Here is a 27473-nt window from a genome sequence, read left to right as displayed (position 1 = left end):
GAAGGGAGGGGCGGGGCGGATGCGGATCCGCGGTTAGTCTCGCGCGGCGGTCGTCACCGCGTGAAGTGCTCTGTGCTGTGTCGCGCGCATGTAGCAGGAGCCGCAGGAGAGGTGGCCGCCGTGCGGGGGAGCCATGAAGCACTATGAGGTAAGAAACGAGAAAACGGGGATTGAGCATCTGCCGCAGAGCTATTTTTCTTTTTCGTGAGACAGTCGGACCCTCTTTTTACGTTCTGTGCCCAGAAAAGCGAGCCGTACGGCGCAGGCGCAATAGGCGCGCGTTGTGCCCAGGCCACTCGTAAATCTCAGTGCGCATGTGCGGGGGAGGTATTTATAATTCTGCAACCCTGGCTGTTTTGGGGGTGCCTTTTCTTGGGGTCTCTGCAGGACCTGGGAAGCTTGCAGGTTCCTCGCAGCTCCCCGTGCGGGATGAATTGTAGACTTTGGCAGGGGAGGAACGAGGGTGTGGAACCCTTGCTCTCACTCTGAGGGTGTCTTGCACAAACCTTGCACCATGCCTCTGCCTCGGGCTTAGAAAGGGGCTTTGCAGTCATCCTATCTGGCATGACCTTTGGACCCCTTCCCTCGCCCGGGACGGCTCCCTGAGCGGCTTAGGCGGTGAAGGAGGTGTAGCTGCAGTGCTGGCTCCTGCTAAACAGCAAAGCTGATCTTTGCTTTCTGTTAATCTAAGAGATCATCTCCGTCAAGCCCTGCGTGTCACCGAGGAGAAATCTCACACCCACAGCCACTTTTGAAGTCCAGGGCTTCTGACTCCTAACTGGGGCCTCTTTTACCCTTAAAATGAAGTGTTCTGATGAACTTATCAACCTAGCTGGTAATATAATATTAATAATTTAATTATTGCTGGCTTATAAGTAGCATTAAATGATAAACTAATTTATTATTAAAGTTCATAGTAATAATTTAGAGAGTGTTACGTTTGTGCCAGTGAGTCTGTTATCTTGTTTTCTTAGCCTCACAGCCCTGTGAGGTAGGAGACTATTATTGTTGTTTTTGTAAATGAAGAAACAGTCTCAGAGATGTTAAATGGCTTGCTCAAAGGTCCCCAGCTAGTTAGTAAATGCAGGACAGAGAGAAACTCAGGACTCTAAAGTGTCAGTTGCTAACCACTTTGCCATACTGGTCCCCAAATGAAAATTAGCCAGTTGAGAGACATTTTTTTCCCCCTTCCCGAGTTTAAAAAAGTGTGTTAAAATACACATGAAATTTACCATCTTAATCATGTTTAAGGGTACAGTTCAGTGGCATTAAGTACATTCACATTGTTGTGCCACCATAACCACCATCCACCTCCAGAACTCTGTTCTTTTCATCTTGCATAACAGAAACTCTGTACCCATTAAACACTAACCCCCTTCTCTCCTCTGCCCAGCCCCTGGCAACTGTCATTCTACTTTCTGTCTCTGTGAATTTGATCATGTTAGGTGGCTCATATAAGTGTAAGGAGACAGTCTGATTTTTATTCGCTAGTGAAATACCACTGCTTCTGCCCACTCCCTTTACTACTGCTACTATTACTATTATTACTTTCTGTGGTAATTTACCCAGAATCTTTTGAAACCTTTAACCCAGAAGTCCTTAATGATTTTTGACATGGCACAAAAATGAGGAGGTGGAATTTAGTAATCTCTTATGCCTCATTCAACTTTATGATGGTTGAATGAAATTCTTCTAATACAGTTCTTCTAATACAGTTTTACCTTTCAAAGCCTCTCTGTAACCCTGGAGAAAAAGCCACATTCAGTTTAAAAGATGGAGGATGGGAGATACATGTGGCTTTTTACAAAATGGAGTTAGATTTCGTAGTTGGCAGGCAGATAAGATAGGCTCCTGAGGATCCTTGGGGTGGACACTTTTGTTCTGGAAGCTTGTCACAGCCTGAGGGTCATGGCTTGATCTGGAGGACACTCAAACCCTGTCCCTCCTGGAAGCAGAAGCTTCAAACCACTGTTCAAAGTGACCTTGGAGGAAAAAAATAAAGTTGTTATATTTCCATGTTCTGTGTTATCATTCTCTGCTGACATGTGCCACGTAAGCACTGAGGTGGTAGCTCCAGGCTTTCTATACAGAAGGAGTAAACTATCTCTCAGCCCTGTTTGCACAGCAGGCTGATCAACTCTGTTACAGGTATTTGTTGCAGATCAATAAAAATAGCAGAGATTTTTTCCTTCACATTTAACACCTTGAGAAAGACTGTATTTCTATTTAGGACTAAGTCTGTTCTTCCACATCCCTCCACCCGCCCCCACCCCTGCCAAGCAACCCCTAAACCACTGGGTGATTAACACCCACCAGAAAGACCTTTTTGACTGGGAGAGAGACCTTGGAGATTATGAAGTGTAATTTACAAGAGATAGAGATGATGCTCAGAAAGGTGCGGGGCTCGCTCAGTGACACAGTGGTGAATGAGGGTTGATATCTGATGTTTAAGGCAGGTAGGATTCCAGCTGGAGGGGTGATTTTTGCTGCTGTTTCGATAACAGTTTGCTGACACTGCTGTTTTGCCTTCAGTGGTCCCAGAGGAAAATGCGACTCTTCAGTGGCCTCACTGAGATGAGGCAGGTAGAACAGGTTACTTTTGGGCCTTCTCCCAAGCAGGTCTTTGGAAGGCAGAGCAGGCCTTGGGTTTGTCTTGGGGTCAGAGCAGGGTCATCAAGGGAACTGCTTATCCAAAGCTATAGGAAATTTTTTCTTTTTTTTTAAATTTTGTTTTGCTATTGCAGATGAGAGGTCCAAGTAATGAACCCAGTAGCAGCTCAGCTCTTATCTTGTAAAGGAGTCTGCTGATTCCTGGGAAGATGGGTCGTCTCAGCTTCCTTGAGCCTGGGTCACTGCCCGTTTCCCATAACTGGAGCCCTGGAGGCAAGGCAGCCTCTTCCTCCTGGGGTCCCCAATAGGATCTTCCATTTAGGGTCCCATTTAGGTCCCCATTTAGAATCTTCTGCTCTTCCCCGCCTCCCCTCAAAAGGGTAGCTTTGTTGATGCTCATCTTGTGAATAATAGAATTCTTGCTTCAGCTTCCTCCACAGGAGTAAGTATGTGAGAGTTCTGGAAGTAGAGTTCTGCTCAAGAGGCAATTGTTTGAGCCAGAGAACTGGGTAGGAAGGTGGAAGTGAAGGAGAATGTGGACCCACGTATAATGGTGTCAGAGGTGCTTGGGCCTTGGACTGGCCTGGCTCTGCCACTCACTAAATAACTAGCCTGGGGCAGATTACTTAATCTCTCTGAGCTCCTCGGAGCAAAATAATTGTGACAGCAAAGGCCAGTAATAACATTATGAAATTGCTAGAACTGCATCATAAGGGGTATTTATAAAAGGGGAGGTGCTGCATGCAGCACTGGTTCATTTATTTTAATTGTTGTGCATGATTTCTTCATATGAAAAGCAATTTAGTTTGATTTACTTGGTCCTTTAATAAATCTCCAGACATCATGTTGAGTAGAAAAAAGCAAATGGCAAAAGGTTTCGTAAATTTAAAAAAACATGCGAAATGAGATTTATATGTGTTTTTTTGTGGATAGATACGTAGTTGAAGGATAAATTGTAATATGAGCTTAGAAATGTATGGGAATTACACAATAAGAGGAACTGTTGCTTGGGGAGGGATGGAAGGGGAGGAAAAGGCATAGGGAGGGCTTCAGCTATGTCTTTCTATTTTTTTTTTTTTTTTTTTTAAGGAATCTGTTGTAGTAAATAGAGTAAAATATAAGTATCTGTTTAACCCAGGAGGTGGGATCGTAAGTGTCTGCTGTCTCATGTACTTTTTTCATTCTGAATCCTTGGGTCCCTTTGAAGTAGAAGGTGAGTGATAATTTGGGTTTTTGTAGCCATCAGGCGCTGTGTTAACATGCTGGTTTCTGACTTCTGCATGTTAAATTTGGTGCCTGTTTGCGGAAGGTATTATGCTCTGAGATGGGGCCTGCATGATCTTCACTCACACCCTGCTGTGTGCTGCATCCAGCAGGCCTTCAGAAAACGCTTTTGGGATTGATGGTTTATTTACAGACAGGATGGGAGCCGGGTTAGGATTCCCCTCTTTCTGGATCACATTTTTTTTTCCTTTTTATTTGGCTTTGCTGGGTCTTCACTGCTGCTCACAGACTTTCTCTAGTTGCAGTGCACGGGCTTCTCATCGCAGTTGCTTCTCTTGTGGCAGACCACAGGCTCTGCCTGTGCTTCAGTAGTTTCAGCATGCAGGCTCAATGGTTGCTCCAATGCATGTGGACTCTTCCCAGACCAGGGATCAAACTTGTGTCCCCTGCATTGGCAGGTGGATTCTTTACCACTGAGCCACGAGGGAAGCCTCTGGGCTACTTTTTGGTGCTGGATACCAGGGGCAGGTCACATTTCTTGTGTCCTTGCAAAACTCCTGAGAGCTGGATACTCCTCCTCCCTCCATTTTGTGGATAAGGAACCTGAGGCTCAGAAAGGTGAAGGAGCTAGTCCAAGGTCACATCGTGGTGGAGACAGGATCCAGACCTAGGTCTGTCTGTAGAAGAGCCAGAGCCACGGTAATGTTGGGGATGCTGGCAGTGCCGGTAGTAACAGCCACTGGTGGTTACTGAGGCTTGTGAGCACCTGATCAGGTGGGCATCAGTGTTACTTCTACTTAGCAGGGAAGGAACCTGAGACTCAGAGAAGTCAGTTAAGTTGCTCAAGGTCAGGGAACCAGCAAGCAGTGGCGCTGGGCCTTGGCCTCTTGTTTGCCTGACTCCAGTTTCTGTCCCTGTAATGATTCCTTGCTGGTGCTGGTTTGGTTGCTGGCTGTGCTGTGCTGTTCTGAGTACCCAGCATCCCTGGAGGGAGGATGGGAGGGGCCCTGTGGGCCTGTGTGGTCCCCCGACAGACAGAACCCCTCTGCCCTCACATTGGATGGGCTGCCCCTTGGAGTTCCGGAGGTGAATTATATTGGGATGGGGTAGCCTCAAAGCATGGTGAGCTTTCAGGACCTTTCCTGTGTTGGCGTGTGTCAGACCAGGAGCCTGTGGGGTTGGGGGTGGTTTTTAGGCTTTTCTATACCCTGCAGGCTCTGAGCAGGTGGTGATTCACACTGGCGATTCTCCTGGCGAGCCCCTTTCTCTGACCCTTAGAATTGTAGCTCTACACTTCAGCCACTCACCCCCTTGCTTCTTAGAATCTCATTGCCCTCAGGCCTCAATGAGCTCTAGAACTCTCAGATAAGGGATGCTTCCCCAGAGCCACAACAGTCAGGTCCCCTTTGGGTTGGGCAGTATCCTCCCTGGGAAGACAGAAAAGCCTACCAAGCTTTGGGTCAGAGTTAGGTTCGATCCATAACTGCCGTGCACAAAGTATGGAGCCCGTAGGTTCTGTAACCTCTCAAGCCAATTTTCTCATCTATAAAATGGGGATCCTGGTGGGGGTGTGCCCTCAGTGGCTGACTTTGGCTCCAATCTTCCCAGCCTTGCCTTCAGGGACATCAGGTTGATACCCTGAAATCAGCTGTGGTGGGGCAGAGAGGGTGGGCAGGAGCTGTATCTACACCATGGACTGAGGCAGATGCTATAAGCAGGCCCCTCCCTCTTCCCCAATCACAAGTTACTCATGACCTGCACACCGCTGGGCACAATGGCCCCTATCTCACAGGTTATCCCTTCAAGGATTTACTGCTCTGGTGAGCATTAGATGGGTGCAGCACAGCAGCTAACATTTAACTAGTTCTGCTGACCTAGCCGTGGTCCTGAGGCCTGAGAGAGGGAGCGGAGGCAGGGCCTGGGTGGAGGAGGCGGGGCTGAGGTGAGGAGGTGAGTGGGAAGAACCAAGTGGTAAGGGTGGCAGTAGGGGTGGCGGTGGGTGGGCGGCTGGGCTGGGCGCAGGGTGGGACAGCTGTTGGAGAGACTGGTGAGGGGCTCGAATGGGGGTGGGGAACCCTGAGCCTAGCAGAGCCTCTTGAATAACTGGTTCCTGAGGAGTGAGAAAGGTAGAGTTGACAGCCCTGAGTGTTGACGTTGTTAACGCAATTGAGTTTGGTTGGGAAACCCTGTACTTTCACTGACAGGCTGGGCTGGATGAGAAAGGCCTGGAGACCTTGGGCTGGTTGGTCAAGTTCAAACTAGATCTTAACACCCTCCTGCTGATATTGACAGTGGCAGCTGAGAATGTTTTAATACCTGGCCACAGCCAGAGCATTGTGACGAAAGTCACTACTGATACAGTGCTCACTCTAAGTACTTTTTATTAATTACTGCATTTACCCCTCACATGGAGAAGGCAATGGCACCCCAGTCCAGTACTCCTGCCTGGAAAATCCCATGGACAGAGGAGCCTGGTAGGCTGCAGCCCATGGGGTCGCTAAGAGTCGGACACGACTGAGCTTCACTTTCACTTTTCCCTTTCATGCACTGGAGAAGGAAATGGCAACCCACTCCAGTATTCTTGCCTGGAGAATCCCAGGGACGGGGGAGCCTGGTGGGCTGCCGTCTATAGGGTCGCACAGAGTCGGACACGACTGAAGCGACTTAGCAGCAGCAGCAGCAGCTACCCCTCACAATGAACCTGTGAATTTGGTACTCTTATCCTTATTTGAGAAATGGAGAAACTGGGGCCCAGAGTAGGGAAGCAGTGTGAATTCACAGCTAGTGAATGGCAGGGCCCGGATTCTACTAGACTCAAAAGTGGGCTTTGCTGTGGGTGGGCCCAAGCGACCACGCACTGCAGAAGGAATGAAGTGTGGCTGAGTGGCCGTGCCCTTTAAAGGCAGGCCACCGGGTCTACCCTCAGGACAGTTCTCAACTGTCTTGGGACATTTCAGTTGTCTCATCCATGAAGCCAGGATAAAGACACCTGTCTTGGGACTTCCCTGGTGGTCCAGTGGGTAAGACTCCATGCTTCCAATGCAGGGGGCCCGGGTTCCATTCCTGGTCCAGAACTAGATCCTACCTTCTGTAACCAAAGATCCTGCGTGCTGCAACAAAGATCATCAATCCCATGTACTGCAGCTAAGACCCAGAATGGCTAAATAAATAAATAATCCCCCCCCCCAAAAGACACCTGTCTCAGGGAGCCCCTGGGCCATCTGAAGTGCCAGCACACTGTCTGGTCCGGGGCCAAGGTCCAGATCATTAGGTGGTCAAGGACAGAGCTGTATCAGTGAGGCCACTGGAATACTTTCTGCATGTGTTTTCTCTAGAACATCTCCAGGTGTGTTAATGAACAAGACCCAGCGGGCTCTTGGAGATGGAGTTGTGCCAAACAGTATGCCCAGAGGTGGAGGAAGAAGCCCAGAAGCCCATGATGGTTCTGACGTCACACACTCTGAAGCCACTTTTTGGAATGAACTGTTCTGTCCTTTTGTGTGGGAGGACTGTCAGCAAAGTCACAGCACAGTCAGAACCCACTTTCTAACATCGTGAGAAAGAACCGTTCCAGGAAACAGGTGCCCAGAGTGGGCCTGGTCCTCTGATGCTTGTCAACCTCCTTCCTTACAGGCGCACCACTGTGTCTGTCCTTGGCCCTGCTGGCCATATTCCTCACCCAGCAGCAGCCAGAGGGTCTCTGGAGGGGAGGGTCGTAGCACTCCGCACCTCAGAACACCCCCCTCAGAGCTTCTTGTCCGCCCCCTGCTGTCCTCACTCATTGCTGGGCCGGTTTCATCTCGAACATCCGCTGCCACATTCCTGCCTTGCACATAAGTCCTTCCCTCAGCCAGAAATGCTCTTCCCTCTGTTTTTCCCGTGCCTGCTTTCTTCTCATTGAGAGCTTAGCTTCATTGTCATCATAGAGGCCTTCCTTGACTGTCCTGCGGAGTGGGACCGCTGCCCCTGTTCCTCTCCTCTGGCCCTCCCTGGGCTGTGGTTGTGCTTTCATTTGGGAACTTGATGGTCTTCCTACCTGGACAGACTGAGCTCTGTGAGGGGAGGGGCTCTTGGTGTCTTCTTCCTGCAGCTTCCCTGGCACCTGGAGAGTTGAGGGAGGTTTGTGAATGGGTGGGTGGATGTACCTTCTGCCTGGGGTCAGGCCCACCGGGTGTAGAAGGGCTAGTGGGGTCTTGCTGCAGCGACCAGGATGCGTCCAGTGTGGCGTGTGTTGGGCTGAGGTGGCCCTGTGTGACCTAGGGTGGTTGTGAGCTCTGGGTTCACCCTGGCCACTGTTCCCTGTTGTCCCCCTCCTCCTGGGACCTGGGCACGACGAGCCCAGGAGCCGCCAACCCGCTTGTGGGCCTGCTCCTCGTCTTTGCACAGGTTGCTGCAGCTCCTGCTGGTCTGGACACTTTTCCATGGTGGGCTCCGATCACCTGCTCTCCAGCCTGGCTGTCCTAGGTCTTCGTTGTGGCACTCGGCTCTCTAGATGCAGTGCGTGGGCTTAGTTGCCTCAAGCCATGTGGGATCTTATTTTTTGAACCCAGGTCGCCTGCATTGGAAAGTGGATTCTTAACCACTGGACCACCAGAGTCCTCCATTGCCTATTTACTAGTTCATTCCTTCTGATGTTTTTTTTTTCTTCTCTGTACCTATTGTATGCCAGGAATACTGGACTGAAGGAACCTTCAGCCTCTACCTTCAGGGTCTCTTTCTCTAAGCCGAAGCCTGAAAGAAGTCTTCCGGGGAGGGAGGATCTCAGCTTGGGCAGAGGTCTGGAGGCCGGGCTCAGTGGTTGTGTGATGAGTGACGAGGCTGACCAGGCCAGGCTTTGCAATCACCCAGACATCTGTGGACTCAAGGGTGATGGAGGTCCTTTTTCCTGTTGATATTACCTAAAAGCTTAACTTTCAGAGAGCAGTTTATTGAGTCCTTGGAGGGCGCTCCCGCTGTGGTGTATGTTATATAAACGTGGGAGAGTAGTGGTTCCTTATTACTGACAACTGTGTTGTGGGTGGTGTTCGGCGCTCCCCCTCCCTCCCCCAGTCCAGTGGTTAGAGATGGGCCACGAGCCTCTCAGTCCTCTGGGGGATAAAGGGCCTCTTAGTAGCTTGCGGTGACTGGCAGGCTGGCACAACCCTGCCCCTGTCCCTGCTCGAACCAGTCTCTTATGTAAGCAGAGCTCATGGGCCGTTCAGGCAGCCCAGGAGACTGCAGAGTTTGTGCAATCTCAGGGCCTTCTGAATTCTTGTTTTCCTCTTTAAAAGGACCAGGGAGCAATGGCTGGGGACCATGCCCATTGTGTGAGGGGCCTGAGGGAAGGGCGCCTCTCCTTTGGGTGGGAGTGGGTCTTTCAAGCTGGTGGGGAGGGCAGTGGTAAACAATCTGCTTGCCAATCACATGGGAGACGCAGGTTTGATCCCTAGATCGGGAAGATCTCCTGAGGAGGAAATGGCAACCCACTCTGAAGAATCTCATGGATTGAGGAGTCTGGCAGACTACAGTCCATGGGGTTGAAAAGAGTCAGACTGAGCACACACATAGTTTAACCCTAGCATTTGGGGCTTCATAGAGCAACCAGAAGCAGGTTGAACTTGAGGGGGTCCAAGGGCTGTAGCTTCTGGTCTTCTTGTTAGGAGAAGCTGTCTCCCAGGACACCTCAAGAAGCTACTCTAGAAGAAGAGGGTTGGGTTGGGGGAGTTGCTGAATTGATGCTTCTCAGGAGGTGCGCTTGGCAGAGCATGTCTCTGGTAGGGTGGTGGTGAGGGTAACAGCAGAATTCTTGGGAAGATACGTATAGCCTGAAACAGTGTGTTGTTGAGTCTACTCCGGAGAATCAGCTCTCCTGTAGTCTCCTGGCTGGGGGGCCGGAGGTGAGATCCACAGAAAACAGGCTGGGGTTGAGCCGGGAAATCCAGTGCTGGGCCAGATTCCGGAGAGGTAGCTCTGCTCGTCCTATCCTCAGATCCCATCATTCAGGTCTCAGCTTGAATGTCACTTCCTCCCAATGGCTCCCTGTGACCCACCCAGGCCACACTTGTCACCTTCTCACCTCTCCTGTTTTGGTTCTCCGAGTGGCACTTAGCACCTTCAGAGAGTTGTAGTGTGAGACTGTCCTCTGTCACCCCACTGTGGATGAAGTGATTGTGTGCCTGCCTGTTAGAGACCCATGAGAACAGGCTGGGCAGGCTCAGGCAGTTAGCTGCATCGTCCATGCCTCCCCCCAAACTGTCCCACACCCAGCGATCAGGAGGACCCTCCAGCTGGCAGGAAACTGGTGGATTTAACTGAGAGCACTTGTAGCTCTGGTGCATTAGCGTGGGCGCCTGCTTCTCTTTTGGAACTTGGCCGTTCCCCTCCCCCCCCCCGTTTTGACTCCAAGTTGCTTGAACCCTGAGTATTCATGTAAGGATGACATGTAAATTCTACAGGAAGCGCTAACCATGATGGGCAGGCCCAGCAATGTTTCCTGCCAGGCTCCTCCAGGCGCCATCTGAGAAGCGGCCTCGGTGGATGGCAACAGTTCCTGTCTCTCCAGCTGGGCCTGGGAACTTACTTGCACCGTCTGAGGAGAAAGCGTTGGCGGGGGGTGGGGGTGGGGGGGGTGGGGTGTCTGTGTGAAGACTCCGGGGCTCATTTCCTCTTGCTTCATTTCACTGTCTCTGCTGGAGCCGAGCTGGCCGAGCCTTGTGAGGTTGGGGGAGGCTCTGAGGGCCTTGACCTGTGAAGCTGCTCACTGGTAACACTGGTCAGGAGGCAGACAACCAAGGGCAGCTTCCAGCACCCCTCTTGCAATAGCTGTAGCTGAGTATTTTCTCTTAAACTACCTTTCCCTTTATGGACATGGCTAGGCCTGTTCAGTATTCTAGAAACCCTCCCCTCCTCCATCAGAGTCTTCTTTCACTTGTTAATTACTCTCCTCTCTTTGTCCCACGATGTACATCTTTCCCCCTCAGCATTCTCATGTTCCTGAAGTTGGGATGCATCTTACGATTTGTACCTGTCCACCCATTTAACTAATGTTGGCATATGTGTCCCCCCTCAAAAAAAAAAAGACTTGGCAGCTTGTTTTGAATCAGTGACACTTCAGGATCCAGGAATTAGGGCGTCTTTCTCAGTGCTTGCCACTTTCATGCTCTTGTCAAAGCCGCCAGGGTCTCTGGCCTGGGTTGTTTGCAAGACTGTCACTGCTGTCAGGGCTTCCACGCTTGTCCCGAGCAGCAAGAGGGTTCCTCTCAAACCAAACCAGGTTGTGGCACTCTAGCAACTGCCCGTCACTGGACTCAGACCTGGAGGACTCGTCTCGGCCTCCACTCCGAGCCTGCTGCGCAGCTGCGTGCCTTTGAGTACACTCTGCTGCATCCAGTCTTTGGATGCTCCTGAGCCCTGCCAACCTATGTGCTGCCCCAGGGCCTTTGCAGTTTCCTCTGGGAGCCTCATGTTGGCCATCACTTTGGCTCAAGTCGCACATCCTTAGAGAAGCCTTTCCTGACCGCCTCCTGTGGCCCTCTGGGCTCCCTGCCCAGCTCTTTTCTTCCCAGCAGCTGGTTCATCCTGACCTCAGTGTTATGTAACAGATTCTTTGCCCATGCTCCCCTTGAGCCTGAGCAGACCCAGTGGGTGGAGGTGGGGGTGCGCTTGGCCATGGTATCCCAGCATCTGGGCCAGTGCCTGGCATGCTGCACACAGGTCTTTCTGTTCATCATCGAGCCTAGCACCCTGCACAGGCCTGGCACAGTGAGGGGCTCAGTCAGTTTTGTCTGAGCAGATGAAGAACGGGAATTTCTCAGTCAGCAGAAGGGGTTCTTGGGGGTTTGAGATGCCCTCGGTATGTGGTTGAGCCCTTTGCAGGTCTCTGTGTAGGAACCCCTTCCTAGCTCTGCTTGGGCACTGGACACTGCGTCCAGGGCAGTGTGGGCTCTCTGGCCTGCACCAGGTGTCTCCAAGGAGCACGGGGAGCAGGATCGCTGTGGGGCAGGCTGCCACAGCCACCCTGGGGCAGGGCCCTCTGGCTTATGTATGGGAAGGTTTGATGGGCTTGCTTGGAGCTCCTCTGGGCCACATACTGCCTGGGAGCCGGGTAGCCCTGGGGCTGAGACTGGACTGGGATATGGACTCTTTCTCTCACATCCTGACCGGGCAGTGCCTGCCGTACTGCGTGTTCTTGGGGACCTGCGCGGTGCAGAGAAAGTGAGCAACGTCAGGCCCTGGGACCAGGTCACAAGTCCCTGCTTTCAGAAAAACAGTGGAGTGGTGCCTAACAGTAGCTGGAAGACCTTACAGATATTTCTGGGACTAGGTCATTGTGAGACTTTGGGCCAGTAACTCAGAAGAGGTTCACAGAATTGGGGGCTTCTTGCTTTAACAAGACCCTGTCTTTACTCATCTGCTTATTTATGTGAATATGGCTTCTTAGTGTTTACCTGAATAAAGAAATGTCAGAACAAAAGCTCTTTCTCATTCTAGCAATAAGAAATAGTCACCTTGGCTGCATGAACTGATTGGGAAAATGGTACATCCATGCCCTCTAGAGACGCAGTGCTGATAACCTCCTGTTTATGGTTAATGTTTAGTGATGGTTGTTGATGATTCATAGTTTATGTTTAGCTGATACTGTAATGATAACTCATCCTGAAGGATTTTCTCTTTACACTTAGAGCCTTAGGTCATGAAAATGTTTTTAAGAAATTTAATTTCAATTTGAGCAGTAGATATGATGCTCAGTAATAACCTTCAATCAGGGACTTCCCTGGTGGTCCAGTGGTTAAGAATCAGCCTGCCATGCAGGGGACACAGATTGATCGCCAGTCCGGGACTATCCCACATGCCTCGGGGGCAGCGACACCCATGTGCCACAGCTCCTGAAGCCGGCACGCTCTAGAGCCCGTGCTCCGCAACGTGAGAAGCCGCTGCAGCGAGAAACGCAAGCACGGCTAGCCGCTGTGCTCTGCCCCTGGAGATAGCTGGTGAGTCACAATGAAGACCCAGCACAGCCAAAAAAAACCCCACAGACCTTCAGTCACGATCGTGTGTTTGAATAAAATTCAGGGCAGGAGCGTAGCAAACAGAATCCAACTTCAAGGCAAGAAAGGAGCAAATATTAAGGAGCTTGTTTATAGCCTTTTTTTTTTTTTTAAGTGGAATGATTGTAGATAGGAAGCTATAGACCCTGGTAAGATTTAACAGAGCCCCATAAATTTTATATAGAATTTGCAATATCTGTAGTAGGTCAGAAATGACATCTTTTGCAACTGTTCAAGCTCAGGTGAAAAACTATTGTCACCTTAAAAATGTGTTGGGGGCTACATACAATTAGCAAAATTATTTTAGGGATATGTGTGTGTGCTCATTTACTTAGTCATAGTCTGACTCTTTTGCGACCCCATAAACTGTAGCCTGCCAGGCTCCTCTGTCCATGGAATTTTCCCAGGCAAGAATACTGGAGTGGGTTGTCATTTCCTCCTCCAGGGGATCTTCCCGACCCAGTGATCGAACCCACGTCTCCTGGGACTCCTGCATTGGCAGGCAGGTTCTTTACTGCTGAGCCACCTGGGAAGCCCCATACATGACCAGAGAGTGTTCACAGAGTGCCCAGTTTGCTCACAGATGCTTCCATGTGATTACAGGAAGGAGTGGTGTTTCTCAGTGAGCTGGATCTCTTTGGGGTGTTCAGTCAGCATTTCAGACTTAACATGTCCAAACTGAGCCTGGATTCCCCCCCACCCCACCCAACCTCAACCTGCATGTTCTGCTTGACTCCCACTTCTCCACACCCACCCCTGCCAGTTAATGGCAGTTTCAGTCTTCTCATCACCAGGCCTCAGGCTGTTTGACTCAGCTTTTCCCCTCATGCCTTGTGTCTAGGAGTCAGCAAATCCTGTATCTCTGCCTTGGGAATACCTGTGGAATATAACTGCTTCTCATCAGCCCTGCTGCCATCATGAGGCCTAGGCCAGGGATTGGTAGGCTCTACCTGGGAAGGGCCAGATGGTAAATGTCCTAGGCTTTTCCAGCCATACAGCCTCTTAATGGCTTCTCAACCCTGCGGCTGTCACAGAAGCAGCCCTGGACGATCCGTCAATCAGCGAGCATGGCTGCGTTCCAGTGAACTTTGTGGATACTGAAATTTGAATTTCATAATTCCCATGTGCCATGAAATAGGCTTCTGATTTTTTTCTTAACCACTTAAAAGTGTAGAAATCATCTTAGCTTGTACAAAAACAGGTGGTGTGCCAGAATTAACCTGTGGGCCATAGTTTGCTGCCCCTTGGTTTAAGCCATCCTTTATCTTGATAACTTCCTATTGGTCTTCTGGGTTCCATCCTTATTCCCCCATATATAGTCCAGAGGGATCCTTTAAGAACTCATCAGGTCACATCCTTCCCCTACCCAGAACCCCCTATGGCTCCTACTTCAGTCAGAGTAGAAACCACGATCCTCACCGGGCCCAGGAGACCCTGCATGACCCATCACCTCCCTGTCCTCACCTTCTCTCCTCCCCCCACTACCCCAATCCCCAACCGCAAGAGCCTTGGCTCTGTTGCTTAAGCGCACCGAGCAGGTGGCACCTCAGGACCTTTGCACAGGGCATTCCTCTGCATGGAGGCTCTCCTCCGATCTCTCAACTGCCCTTTCCTTAACCACCTTCAGGGCTTGACTCAACATCCTCTCCGTGGATCTTTCTTGACCACTTTATGTGAAACTGCCGGCTCCCTTCACCTGCCACTCCCGTCCCATTTTATTTATTGACGTGCTGCGCAGCATGTAGGATCTTAGTTCCCTTACCAGGGATCAAACCCATGTCTTCTACAGTGTATGCATGGAGTCTAAATCTCTGGAGGCCAGGGAGGTCCCTATAACTATTTTATGGTCTGTGTTCCCTGCTAAAATGTCAGTTCCACATGGGCAAGGCTTCCTGTCTGTCCTTCCAGGGCTGAACCCCCAGAGCCCTTAACAGCGCCTGGCATGTAGTAGGTATATAGTCACTATCAGTCACTGCTTATACAGTGGAGTGAGTCTCAGTGCCCTAACCTGGAAGAGGGGAGTAATAGTAAAGGAGATAATTTGTGTCAGGACCTGACCCCCCCCCAACCCCCCGCCTCCACGTAGTGAGTATGCAGGAGGTGTTAGCTGTTGCTGCTGCTGTGGGCATTAAGGCCGGCCACGTGGGTGTCAGACTGGGCTTTGGCGCAAAACTGACCTGCCTGCTGCACCTGGGCTGGGCGTGCTGGGCGCAGGTCGGGAGTCAGCCTGGACGAGCGCCCCCTGCTGGTCAGCGTGTTGGCCTGCGTCCACAGGGCTCAGCCTCTCCTCTTCCAGTGCCCTGGCCCGACAGCACCTTCCTGCCAGAGATGCAGAGAGACCAGATGTGATCACCAGCCTTGACTTGGCCAGGGTGTGCAGGGTTGCAGATCTGGGCCGTCCTCCCGGGGTTTGGGGCCAGGGACCGTCCTGGAGGAAGAACATTCAGTTCTAAGGAGCAAAAACAGGTGGGGCCCTGCCCCTGGAGCCTGTGACTCCTGAGCCTCCACTGCCTTGTCTGTAAAGTGGGTTGACAAGGCCAGCCGGAGCTGGTGGAGGCTGGGTGCTGGCACCCTGCTTGACGGCTGAGGGAGGGGGCAGGGACTGGGTAGGGAGTGACTGGGGAGGTTGGCTGAGAGTTTCGAGGGCATGTCAGGCAGTCTGTCTGTCATGATAAGAGTTTGGAGCATCATCCAAAGGGCAGGAGCCTCTTTGAGGAAGGCAGCCCAGGTGAGTTGGCCGCCTCCATCTGTCACTGGGAACTTTTTAAGCTGTGGGTGCCTGACTCTCCATCAGAGGTCCCTATTTTCTCATCTGCATTTCCAGATCAGGGCTCTTGAGGTGGGCTTCATAGGTGGGCAGGGTTCAGGGTCACTGGGCAGGGCCCTTTGCCACATCTGCCATGGGGATGCTGTCAGATCCTCTTAGGAGCATTCCCTGTGTCAGGGCGCAGGCAGGGACAGGCTGGTCTGACTGTGGCCTCTGCAGCACTTCCCCACCCCCATGGTACTGGTTTCCCAGCTTACTGGTGGCTTTAGCCAGTGGCAGAAAACTGCAAAACAGCTGCTGACCCTGCCTGCATCCCTCTGGGTGGTGTTGGGGTGACAGGCCCTTTGCCCTTGGTGTGGACTGGCTCAACAGGGGCCCAGAGTTGAGCAGGTCAGCCTCCCAAGGACACTCCTTATGGAGGTGACTTGGTCTGCAGAATCCAGACCCTGGAACTGAATGTCAGCAAGGAGCAGGGTACCTTCCAGATAATCAGGTCCAGGTTTTGTTCCCCCTTTCTTTAGCATTTAGCCCTGTTCTCCAGAATGCAGGTTTGTTTTTTTTTGTTTGTGTGAGGGTGGGCAGTAGGATTCTTTGGGCCCAAGTTGGCTGGCTCTGACCTGGTTCTGTGCCTCAGGCAAGAGCCCCCCTGGTTTTCTGGGCTGCTTAACTGGGGTTACAGTCTAGCGTACAGGCCCAGGTGAGTTGTGCAGGTAAAGATCTTGGCACAAGGTAAGCAAGCATCTGATAGACCATACTAGAGGTGGCACTTCCAGTGAAACAGGCCCTCACAGTGCAGCTCTGTCCAGGACAGCGCCCTCTGGAGGCCCCGGAGGCCTATAACTGCCCAGGGAGGTGTCTGAGCCATGGGCACCATGGGTCCAAGAGCGTGGTGACCTTCTCAGGCCCCAGACCCAGAGTCTCGCTGTGTTGGTCCAGCCCCTTCATCTTGGGCCTTCTGTGGTCATAGCAACCAGCCAGGGCACCTGGGCACCCGGAGAATGTCCTGCAAGGCTGGCTACTGCTGGGCTATGGGGTGTCTGCCTCCTTCTCCTGGCCTGGCCTTGGATCTCAGAGCCCAGGGACATTGGCATTCAGACCCTGCTATTAATCGTCCAGCCAGCAGGGGTGGGAGGCAGGAGCTGGCTGCTTGAGGCCCTGGGAGTGGGTGGTCAGTCTCTCTCTGCCCTTCCTACCCTGGGTGACATGCCCCGCCTCCCCACTGCAGCACTTCAGGGAGGCTGTGCAGTGCCCTCAGGCACCTCAGAGAAACGGGGTCAAGAGCCGAAGCCACTGGGGAAGGAGGTATTTCTGGCCCAGCAGGTGTGGCCTGTGCTGGCTTCCTGGCAGCTGAGCCCAAGGTCTTCTCAGCTGCCCTGGCATGAGTAGTGTGACTTCGATATTTCTGGAAAGTGGGAGAGGGAGCCGAAAGTGCTGAGCCACCGAGTCTAGGTGAACATGTTCAAGACTCTTCATTAGTGAATGGGGTGAGCCGGTCCGGCCCATGCTGCTCAGGGCCAGGCCTCCATCCATCCTTTGAGTGTGGCTGCCCTTGTGCCCTGTGTAGGGCCTGTGGGGGCCGGGAGAGCCCAGGTCGGTGGCTGAGGGACCCATGGGGCCCTCTGCCTCTTTACCTGGAGTCGAGGCTGCACTGAGCAGGGCTTGCATCCACCTCAGGCCTCTTGTACCCCAGCCTCGGGAGCCTACCCCCTCCAACCCCGACAGTCCTCCCTGGTGCAGGCACTGGCACCGGCTGGGTTGTGCCAGGCTGCCCAGCACATGGTGGCCTGGTTGAAGGGCCCTTCTCTGGCAGGCAGCCCCTGTGGGGTCCCCGAGAGCCTGCTCTAGACGGGCCTGTGCCATTGCTGCCTGGGGGTCTCCCCAGGGCAGTGCCTGCTGGCGGCACAGCTCCAGAAGTCTGTGTGCTGGGCAGCCTGGGGTCAGTTTACTGTCGCGTGAGCTGGAGCACCTCTCGTAACTTGGCTTCCTCATCTATGAGATGGAGTTAATGGTGCCTGCTCCTTGGCTGCCCTGGGGACTGTAAAGAGGGGTGAGGAGAGGTGTCTGGGTAGCAGCTGCAGTTCTTACCCACTCCTGTCGGGAGGGTTCCCTTGTAGGACACATGGAACCGGGCGCTGATGAGGGTGACCTGGAGTCCACGCTGACTCTCAGGCCTGGGCCTGGGATGTAGACTGCCCTGGGGCCCCTGGGTCTGGTTTATATCCGGGAGGGGCCAGAGGAGCACTGGGCCCGGCTGTGTTTATGAAAACGGGGAAACGGAAGCTTGAGTGGGGCCCGGCTCCTGGCTCAGGAGTCGTCCTGGGCACTGGCGCCTGGGCCCTGTGTGCCCCGCCCTGTGTGGCAGCTCCCACGGGGTAAAGCAGCAGTTGCAGACTCTTCCAGCCTGGGCTTAGGTGGTGCCTCTCCTTCCTGCCACCCTCCTGCTTGGTGCTTCTTCCTTCAGAGGCCCAGGTCAGAACCTCAGAGTCCCTCCCCTCTCATTCTCACATCCAGACCCTCAGCACATCTGGTCACTTTCGTCTTCGTAGCCTGTCCACTTCTTACTCTCTCCATGGTCACCTCCCTGCTCCTGTCCCCGTCGGTGCCTCCGTCCTGGTCTCCCACTTTGCAGGGGGTGCCTCTGAACAACTGAGTCAGGTCACACCCCGCCCCTGCTCAAGAACCATCTGAGTCTCCCACCTCCCTCAGTAATAGCCAGAGTCCCTCCTGTGGCCCACAGTGCCTGCGCCTTCCCTCCCCCACTGTGCTCAGCCCCCTCAACTCCCCATTTGTGCCTTCCTGCTCTCCCCCTCCACATTCTGCTCCTGCCACACCAGGTCTGCTGCTTGATGGATTATATTGGTCAGGGACATATTAATATGGCTTTTGTTGCCTGTTATTGATCGGAGACGGATGAGTATCACATAACAGGTCACCAGCCACAGGCATTAGTTTCTGCAAAAACCCCTCGGTCAGCAATGAGTTAAACATGCTGGTGCAGTCTCAGGGCCTTTGCACTTGCTGTTCCCTCTGCCTGGAGCGCTTTTCTGCGTGGCCATGTGCATGGTGTGTTCCCTCACTTCCACTGGCCGGCCTCCTGACAACTCTGAAGTGGCCATCCTCCTCCCCACTCCTGACTCCCCCACCCCGCCCCCGTTCTCTGTTTTTCTCCACAACTCTTGGTTTAAAACATGCCACTATTGATCATCTGTCTCCCTGCCCGCTGCCCCCACCAGAACGCATGCAGCTCCTGTGAAGGCAGGAATACGGTTTTGGTCATGGCGGTGCCTGCGGGAAGTGGGGAGTCAGGAAAGGATACGTGAACGAAGGAATGAGCGTGAGGTAGTGGCTCCCCGAGAGCGCTTGGCCGGTGAGTGGGAGAACAGTTGGTGCACATTCTCCTGATCTCATCCTGCCCTGGACGTAGGTACCCGGGTTACTCACCTGGAGCTCTGGCTGCTGTGCGCACCCTTCCGGCCGCGGCCGCAAGAGGGCAGTGGAGAGCCGGCAGCCTCCACGGCGGGTGATGAACTAGAGCAGGGACGCCGGCGGCCGCCCCGCCTCTGCCATCCGCACGTGTCTTGCTATTGTTAGGGTTCGGGCTCAGTGTCACCAGCTCCTCGCACCACCTCTCTGACCTTGGTGTGGTTGAGCCCCTTCAGGGTCATCGTCAGGTTTTGGAGAGAAGAGGCCTGCTACCCTGTGTGTCTGCCACTTGTATTTTGGTAGTATCGGTCTGATAACGTTTACTTTTTTGTGAGAGTTATTCTAGACTGGACATGATTGTGTGCTTTCTCAGGGAGGCCTTCCCTGACCACTCTGTCTAAAATGGCTGTCCTTCCCACTCCTGATCCCCCATTCTCTGTTTTCCCCTCAACTCTTGGTATAAAGTTTGTCATTGTTCTCTGTTCCTGCCTGGCCCCCCCCCCCCCCAGCACATACAAACTAGAATGATGGTGGTTATTATCTGTAAGTCTATCTGTGAGATAGCAGGTGAGGGCAGCCCACTTTGTAGCTGAGAAAATGGAGGCTCAGAGAGGTTGGGTAACTTGTCCAGCACCACACATCCCGAAAATAGGTGAGTCTTTTTGACCTCAGAGCCTCCTTGTGAGGGGCTGCTGGGCCTGTGGTGCTGCCTGCAGGCAGGGTGTGTGGAGCCTGTCAGCGGGGAGCCCCTTCTGTGTTGGGGGTGCTGGTGAAAAATAGAGGGTTCCCTTGGAGCCAGAGCAGGCTCATTGCTGACCTTTTCCTTCAGTCAGTGGTGCCCCAGAGCTGGGGAGGAGGGTCTGGCAGCCAGAATGCGGGGCCCCACAGGGTCACGGGAGCTGGGCGGTGGCCTGCAGGCCTCACAGAGGCTTCCTTGGAACGAGGCTAGGGAAAGCTCCTGGAAGCAGCTCCTGCTGTGGGGTCTGGCGTGGTGGGCAGGCTCCCATGCCCCCAAGTGTGGTGACGGAGGGGTGAGGCAAAGGCCTTGGCTCAGAGGCTGGTGGGGAAGGGGCTTTGAGGCCCCACCTCCGTGACCGTGGACAGGGGGCCTCCCACAGGTGTTTAGGGAGCACAGCTCTCTTCCCAGGCTGTCTTCTAGGTGCTGGGGAAGAGCTGAGGACAGGACAGTCCCCGCCCCCTGGAGCTGACCATCCAGTGGGAGGCAGATGGTAAATGTCTGGGTTGCTATTTTAAGTTGGTCAGGAGGGACCTTGCTGAGGAGGCGACGAGAGCCCCGTAGGGTCTGGGGAAGAGCGGCTCCCGGTACTGAGAGCTGCATGTGCAAAGGCCCTGAGCCTGTCCTCCTCTCTAGCCCGGTTTCCTCATCTGCCACGTGGGGATCACCCTGGGAGCCCTGCCTCCCTGAGGCTCTGGCCCTCGAGCGAGCTTGAAACAGGTGCTCAGGGAATGGGTGCCCCTCTTTCTACAACGGCAGCCTTGATCAGCAGCATCTGCCCATTTCCACGAAGGTGGTGAAAGTGGTGGGCCCCACTGCCTGGCAGTGTCTCTGGGTACTCCCCTTGGGTGGCGCAAGTCTGCAGCCTCCCCCCTCCCCCTGCCTCCTGCAGGGTGGGCAGCACCCTGCCCCTTGTCCGACCCTCCCCTCCCACCAGCCCAGACCTTGTGCTCCCACGAGTTGCTGTTGGCTGGAGCCTAGAACCTGGGGCCTCTGAGTGAGAATTCCTCCCGGGCTGGGGAACTGCCATCGCTGAGCCTCTCTCCCATGCCTCAGGCCAGACTCCTGCCCTGTCCTTGTCCTCTGTCTGGTCATTGTGCCCGAGGCTTTGGGGCCACACCCCCTGCCTCACCAGTGCTCAGACTTCAGGTCAGCCTGATGGGCTTTGTTTCATTCATCCTTTAAGCTATCACCCTGCTCCATGTCCCCCCAGCCCCTTCCCTCCATGGGGACAGGAGGAGATGCCCCCCTCCCCCTTCAGGAACTTCTGCCACCCACTCAGCCCTGTCCCTCACCTGCCTTCTCCCTTGGCGGGGGGTGTCCTGAGCCTGCTGCCTTCTCTTTTGTGCTCAGGATCTCTGCTCAGCAGCCGCCTGGGTCACCTCACCTCAGTCCTGGGCCCCCACCCAGGCTGGCTGAAGGCCCGGGCACAGGGGTGTGTATGTGACAAGCATAGGGGGTGAGAGCGTGCTTGGCACAGAGCAGAGGGTGGGGAGGGGTGCAGTGAGGGGGTAACTCAGGGACTGAAGATTGGAAGTGCATGATGAGGTTCCCCATATTTAGGCCCTCAGTCTGGGTGGGGTGGGGTGGGGTAGTGGGGAGCCTTTGCTGCTCCTTGCCTCTTACCTTTTCTTTTTCTGGGTAATTAGAACTGGTTTGTACGCCCACCCCTCAAAAAACAACTACTTTATTGAGGTGAATTTCACATAACATGCAGTTAACCATTAAAAAGTAAGTGGTTCAGCAGCATTCAGTACGTTCACAGTGTTGGGCAGCCTCTGTCTCATTCCACAGCTTTCTCGTCACCCCAGAAGGAGACAGGTCCCCATTAGCTGGCACTCCCCTTCCCCTCCCTAGTCCCTAGCAGCCACTGTTCTGTTGTGTGTCTGCTTCCGTTCACCTGTTCTGGACATTTCACAGGAACAGGTGACCCCTTTGTGTCTGGCTTTTTTCACCTGGCATACATACATACATACATATATATATATATATTTATGTATATTCTCCTACCTGGCTTTTAAACTTTAAAAATTTACCTTTCTTGAAGTAATTATAGAGGCACAGACAGTTGCAAAATAGGTACCCCCCTACCCCCGCCGCCGCCTGCCCTCCCAGAGCCTTGCAGACCTCTCTGGGGTGGAGGTTTGGGGACAGGACATGAGAAAGGAGGACCCAACCAGCCACAGTGGCCCTGAGCTGGGGCCGCCCCCTCCCCAGCAGGCCGGGGGCCTTGTGTGCTGCCCCCCCGGGCGGGCTTACCTCTGCGAGGGTGCTGCTGCTCCTTGCAGCCTGGGTGCGGCCGTGGCGGTGGCAGTGGTGGCGGCTGCTGGGAGGGGTGGCTCCTGTCCCTGCCGCCCCGCTTCCTTTCCCAGCAGCCAGTAGGGGCTCCGACGGCTCACTGTCTCCTCCCGGGTCCTGGTCTGGTGCCCGGGTTGGGGGAGAGGGTAGGATTTCAGCCCTCCCCCAGCAGCTGGCCAGCCGGGAGAGGGGCTGGTTGTATTTTAAGCTGTTGAGTGGTTCAGCAGGAACTCGGAGGCCTGCTCTCCCAGTAGACGCGGTGCAGCCGTCCTGCAGACCACACAGGTCCCGAAGACACGTGGACACTGCCTGCCGGGGACCCGGCAACTATTAATACACCTGCAGCCGTGGGGCCGCAGGCCCTCTGCCCTCCCAGGGACCTGCTGTCATTGCCCTTTCTGGCACATTTCGCCTGTGCCCCTCCCCTCTCCCGGGAGTCCCCTGGGTGGGGCTAGATGCTTGGGGGTACAACCAGCCCCCTCCCCCTGGCCCTTCTGTCTGACTGTGTCATCTGTGGGACTCTGAGGCATTCAGTAACCTGCCTCAGCTGATGGCAGGCTCATGCTCTAGCATGGTAACACTAAGGTTGGCCAGCACTTCTTGGGCTCTGGACTCTCCTGCCCTCAGTCCGTGATGAGGGGCAGGTGGAGCATGGATGGACACACAGGCCTACAGCCACCCTTAGCTGGCAGGGGGAGCCGGGATCTGAACCTAGGCCCATCCCCTTTCCCTCTTTGCAGGCCCTCGGGGTCTCCTCACATCCTGAGGTTTTGGGGTGCATCTCGTCTGTCAGGCACCACGCCAGCCCCTCAAGGCACACACCTTCCTACCCGCCCCCAGGCTGGGACTGAGAGAGAAGCCTGGAATCAGTCCTGTGTGCTGCCTGCCATGCCTCCTGCCTCTCCTACTGGCAGTGGGGGGTGTCAGGAACCCTTTGGGGGGGGGCGGTCCCTGGGTGGGTGGGTGTGCCCTCAGAGAGCCTTGTCCAGGGCCCTGCCCTGGGTTCCAAGTTCTACTCCTTTTCTCCATGCTGCCTCCAATGAGGGCCTACCAGGCGGGAGGGGCCCTCAACTCTCTGCCCAGTGGCCAACTTGGGGTCAGACCCAGTCCTGCCTGCCGTGTCCCCATGTCTGATAAGATCTGCATCAAGCTCTGCCCTGGGCCCTGCTCGGCCTCACTCCAGCTCCCCACCTTTCACTGCTGGCTGGGGTGCCTTCTCCTGCCTGCCTGTTTAGGGTGGGTGGGTCAGACCTCCCTTGGAGCCCTGCCCCTCCCAGCATTGCCCCCACACATCACTGCCTGGGGCTCAGAGACTGGGGCTGGGGGTGCCCGGGCTGTCTGCTCTGGGCTCTGGCGGCTCAGGGCCTGGACAAAGATGCTGTGTTGGGCTGACATGGTGGAAGGACTGCCCTGGTGGTGGCCTTGAAGGCCTGGGTGGACCTATGGAGAAGTAGGTGGAGAGGGGGGCCAGGGAGGTGGGGGCCAAGGTCTCAGGATTGGCTGGGGGTGCTTGCTGGAAGCTTCTCCGTTTCCAGACCCTTTCCACACTTAGAGTGAGGCTCTGCACCGGGAACCCTGGAATCTGTCACCTTCCCTGGGAACACAAATGCACGAGGAAACTAATCCAGAGTGTCCCTTGCAGCTCAGAAGGGGAAATGGATGATCTATCTCACGGATTCTCAGGATAGCTGGGACTTCTTCTCCAAGCCCAGGGAGCTCTGAGGGCTGCGCTGGGCTCTAGGCTGCCCACTGACCTCTCCCCCTCCTCCTGGTTACTGGCCCTTGCTCTGCACTGGGCTGGGAGCTGCCTTCGTGCCCGTCCTGGGCATCTCCCTTCCTGCCGTGCTGTTGCGGGTCCAAGTCTATGGGAAAGCTTTACAGTTGGAGCCCCCCAGGCCTGGGGGTGCTGCCCCCAGGCCCCCCCTCCCCAGGAGGTCTGCGGCGTGGTTCCTAGGGGACTCCGTGTGGGGTAGTTTTATATTTAGCTGGGCCATGGCTGCTGGGCCACTCAGGTTACATCTGCACAGGAGCTGGCAGTGCCAGGGCAGGCACGGGCTTCCTTCCAGCACCGCGGCAGAATTTGATCGCGCTGGCCCGGCCCAGAGCGCTTCGCGTGGGGAGGTCTGTGGTGGGGGCTGACGGCCGGCAGCTGGGGACTCTGGCCACTGCGGGCAGAGCGGGGCGGCATGGACCTGAGCTTGAGCGTGGCGGCCCGGGACAGCAGCCAGGGTCTCTGCCCCGGCTTTGGCCTCAACGGCCTCCCGCGGCCTGTGCCCCCCAAAGCGACCAAGAAACCTAAAAAGGCTGTTCTCTTCTTCGAGGTGGAGATTCTGGATGCCAAAACTCGGGAGAAGCTGTGCTTCCTGGACAAGGTAGGACCAGCCATGGCGCCAGCTTCATGGGCCCGAGGGTGCTGGGCCTGGGACCCCTCCTTTCCTGGGCTCCTGGCCCCCGGGGAGATGGATATGCCCCTCCACCTGTGTCCTGACACCCACCGCTGCCCTTCAGGGTGTGCAGGACAGGTGTGTCCCTAGGCCTGCCCCTGCCGCCCAGCCCCTTGGGGCAGAGCACCCTGTTCCCTGGGTGTGGTCTGGAGCTGACCTCATGGTGCATGAGGAGGCCGGGCAGCTTCAGTGGACCCTGCAGGGCTCTGGGGCCTGGGAGGGAGGTGGGGTCCTGAGACCTGCCCCCTTCTGAGTCCAGACCAGGGGAAGGGGCTGGTCCCATCCCAGGGACGTCTGTTCCAGACTGAGGGCCTTCACTCGGGGAGGAGCTGTGGGTGGGGTGGAGAGGAGGGGCAAAGCAGGCTTGGCTTCCCTGCTCGCACCATCTCCCAGCTGGTCCAGAGGTGTCCTGGCTGCCTGGTTAAAATGGCCTTCCAGCCCATGGCTGGGGTGTTGGCTGGATGGGCTGCGGGGCCTGGTCTCCAGCCCTCCCCCTCCCATAGCAGTTGCCTGGGACCCTAGTCCATCCCACCTCACCAAGAGAGATCCTGGGCCTCCGGCCCTCCGAACTCCCTGCCACGGCTGACTTGTCCCCGGCCTGTGCTTTCCCCAGGTGGAGCCCCAAGCCACCATTGCCGAGATCAAGAACCTTTTCACCAAGACCCGTAAGTCCAGGGCCCAGCCACATGGCCCCCCCGTGACCCCTCTGGGCAGGGGCCTCTAGGTGGGACCCCATCCTGCTCGCCTTTCCCTCAAGGGCCTGCAGAGATGCCCCCGGTGTGGCCCAAGCCTCCCGGGGCTGGCCTGGGGCCGCCGCCCCCGTGTGGCCACCCGCAGGAACTCCCTTGCTGGGATTCCGGAAGGACAACATCCTACTTTGCCTGCGCTTTCGGTCCGTGTCCCGGCGCCACACCGGGGCCCAGAGGAGCCCACCAGGCCGTGTGCCGTGACACCCCACTCTCCCTACAGACCCACAGTGGTACCCCGCCCGCCAGTCCCTCCGCCTGGACCCCAGTGAGTACAGCTGTCTGCTGGGCTGCCCCCGGGCTCCCGGGTGGCTGTGGGCGAAGGCCCAGCAGCCCCTGAGCCCTGGCCCAACTCTCCTCAGAGGGCAAGTCCCTGAAGGATGAGGACGTCCTGCAGAAGCTGCCTGTGGGCACCACGGCCACACTCTACTTCCGGGACCTGGGGGCCCAGATCAGCTGGGTGACGGTGAGTGCCGAGCCCTTCTCCCCTAGCAGTCTCACCTCCCCGCTGCCCCCAGGGTGACTCACACTCCCCTCCCCAGGTCTTCCTGACAGAGTACGCTGGGCCCCTCTTCATCTACCTGCTCTTCTACTTCCGGGTGCCCTTCATCTACGGCCACAAATACGACTTCACGTCCAGTCGGCACACGGTGGTGCAGTGAGTGGGGCTGGGTGAGGGGAGGCGTGGGGAGTGGTGGGGCCCGCCAGACCGGCCCCCGCTGAGCTGGCTCCCCGCCCCCAGCCTCGCCTGCATCTGCCACTCATTCCACTACATCAAGCGCCTGCTGGAGACGCTCTTCGTGCACCGCTTCTCCCACGGCACCATGCCCTTGCGAAACATCTTCAAGGTGAGCCCCCAGCTGCCCATCGGTCCAGGTCCTTCAGCCTCGCCCCGCCCTCCCTGGTCCCCCTCACCTGGGTCCCGCCCTCCACTGGGCCTCCATCCCGCCCCACTCTTTCAGAACTGCACCTACTACTGGGGCTTCGCTGCGTGGATGGCCTATTACATCAACCACCCTCTCTACACACCCCCCAGTAAGTGGCCGGGGACCCTGCTCCCCCTGTGAACACCCCCGCATCCAAGGCTCTCCCCTCACGGGCCTCTCCTCTCTGATTCCTCTTCAGCCTACGGAGCTCAGCAGGTTAAATTGGCGCTCGCCATCTTTGTGGTAAGCAGGCCAGGATGGACAGCGGGGTTGGGGGAGTCTGGGGGGCTCTGACCTGACCCAGCTTCTCTGGACAGATCTGCCAGCTCGGCAACTTCTCCATCCACATGGCTCTGCGGGACCTGCGGCCGGCTGGTGAGTGGCCGGCAGCGGGCAGGGGTGTGGTCACCTGAGCAGGCCGGCCCTGGGGGGCTCATTGCTCCTGCCTTGTCCTCCCAGGGTCTAAGACCAGGAAGATCCCGTACCCCACCAAGAACCCCTTCACGTGGCTCTTCCTGCTGGTGTCCTGCCCCAACTACACCTACGAGGTGAGGGTCTGCCCTGGGCTTGGCGTCCCCTGGGGAGGGCTAGCTTTTGTAGGGGGTGCGGTGCCTGGCTCTGTAGCTGCTTTTGCAGTTTGAACTTTAACATTTGGCGAGGGAGACTATGGCCTTTTGGGGGCCTAGGGTGGGCGGTTGTCAGGCTGGGCAGCTTCACCGTGCAGTCCCCACTTCACTCCCGGCTGCTCCAGCACTGAAGGTCGGTTGCCATCCCCTTCCCAGAAAGTGGCCCCGAGGGTGGGCGAGGCCTCAACAGAACACCCCTGCCCGCCCTCACCTGGCTGTTCTGCCCACAGGTGGGGTCTTGGATCGGCTTTGCCATCATGACCCAGTGTCTCCCAGGTGAGCCCGCGGCTCCTTCTTTCCCCGGAAGGCCCCGCCGGTCCCTGCAGCGTGCAGCCCCCTCTTCCTGACTCCCCTGTTCTGCCCCACAGTGGCCCTCTTCTCCCTGGTGGGCTTCACGCAGATGACCATCTGGGCTAAAGGCAAGCACCGCAGCTACCTGAAGGAGTTCCGGGACTACCCGCCCCTGCGCATGCCCATTATCCCCTTCCTGCTCTGAACAGCGGCTCCCCACACCTGGGCTCAGCCAGGTCCGGCTCCCGTCCCGCCCCCTACTCCTGGAGAAAGAGTGGGGACCACTGCTTTCCCGGGTCTGGAATAAAACCTGCCTGCCCAGCTGGACTCAGCCTCGGCCGTGTTTCTTTGGGGGG

At 55.6% G+C, this 27473-nt stretch overlaps 1 protein-coding gene and 1 long non-coding RNA gene across 6 annotated transcripts; one reads left to right on the top strand and one right to left on the bottom strand.

Annotated features, from left to right (window-relative positions):
* The first annotated feature begins 35 nt into the window (after positions 1–35).
* Positions 36–27444, top strand: TECR (trans-2,3-enoyl-CoA reductase). Of its 5 annotated transcripts, XM_081501305.1 has the most exons (13): positions 36–148; positions 24406–24456; positions 25142–25193; positions 25498–25542; positions 25637–25740; positions 25817–25932; positions 26017–26122; positions 26237–26309; positions 26400–26443; positions 26518–26575; positions 26660–26748; positions 27057–27102; positions 27195–27444. In XM_081501305.1, exons 1-13 carry the CDS (start codon positions 134–136, stop codon positions 27320–27322), a joined length of 927 nt encoding a protein of 308 aa, XP_081357431.1. In that variant the 5' UTR covers positions 36–133; the 3' UTR covers positions 27323–27444. The 5 variants fall into 5 exon arrangements, with proteins under 5 accessions (XP_081357431.1, XP_081357434.1, XP_081357429.1 ...); XM_081501308.1 differs by lacking the exon at positions 27057–27102 and having other exon boundaries at positions 26660–26772; positions 27160–27444; XM_081501303.1 differs by lacking the exon at positions 36–148 and having other exon boundaries at positions 24258–24456.
* Positions 1228–22163, bottom strand: LOC145510361 (uncharacterized). Its single transcript, XR_014056978.1, has 3 exons — positions 22046–22163; positions 15038–15288; positions 1228–1982 (listed from the first exon to the last, which is right to left on the bottom strand). It is a non-coding gene; the product is annotated as an uncharacterized LOC145510361 (long non-coding RNA).
* Positions 27445–27473: the final 29 nt, after the last annotated feature.

This window comes from Giraffa tippelskirchi, chromosome 6 (genome assembly GCF_054371585.1).
Source record: "Giraffa tippelskirchi isolate mGirTip1 chromosome 6, T2T-mGirTip1v1.2.pri, whole genome shotgun sequence".
NCBI lineage: Eukaryota > Metazoa > Chordata > Mammalia > Artiodactyla > Giraffidae > Giraffa > Giraffa tippelskirchi.
The sequence above is the reverse complement of the archived record's forward strand: the minus strand, read 5'-3'. Positions and strand labels throughout refer to the sequence as shown.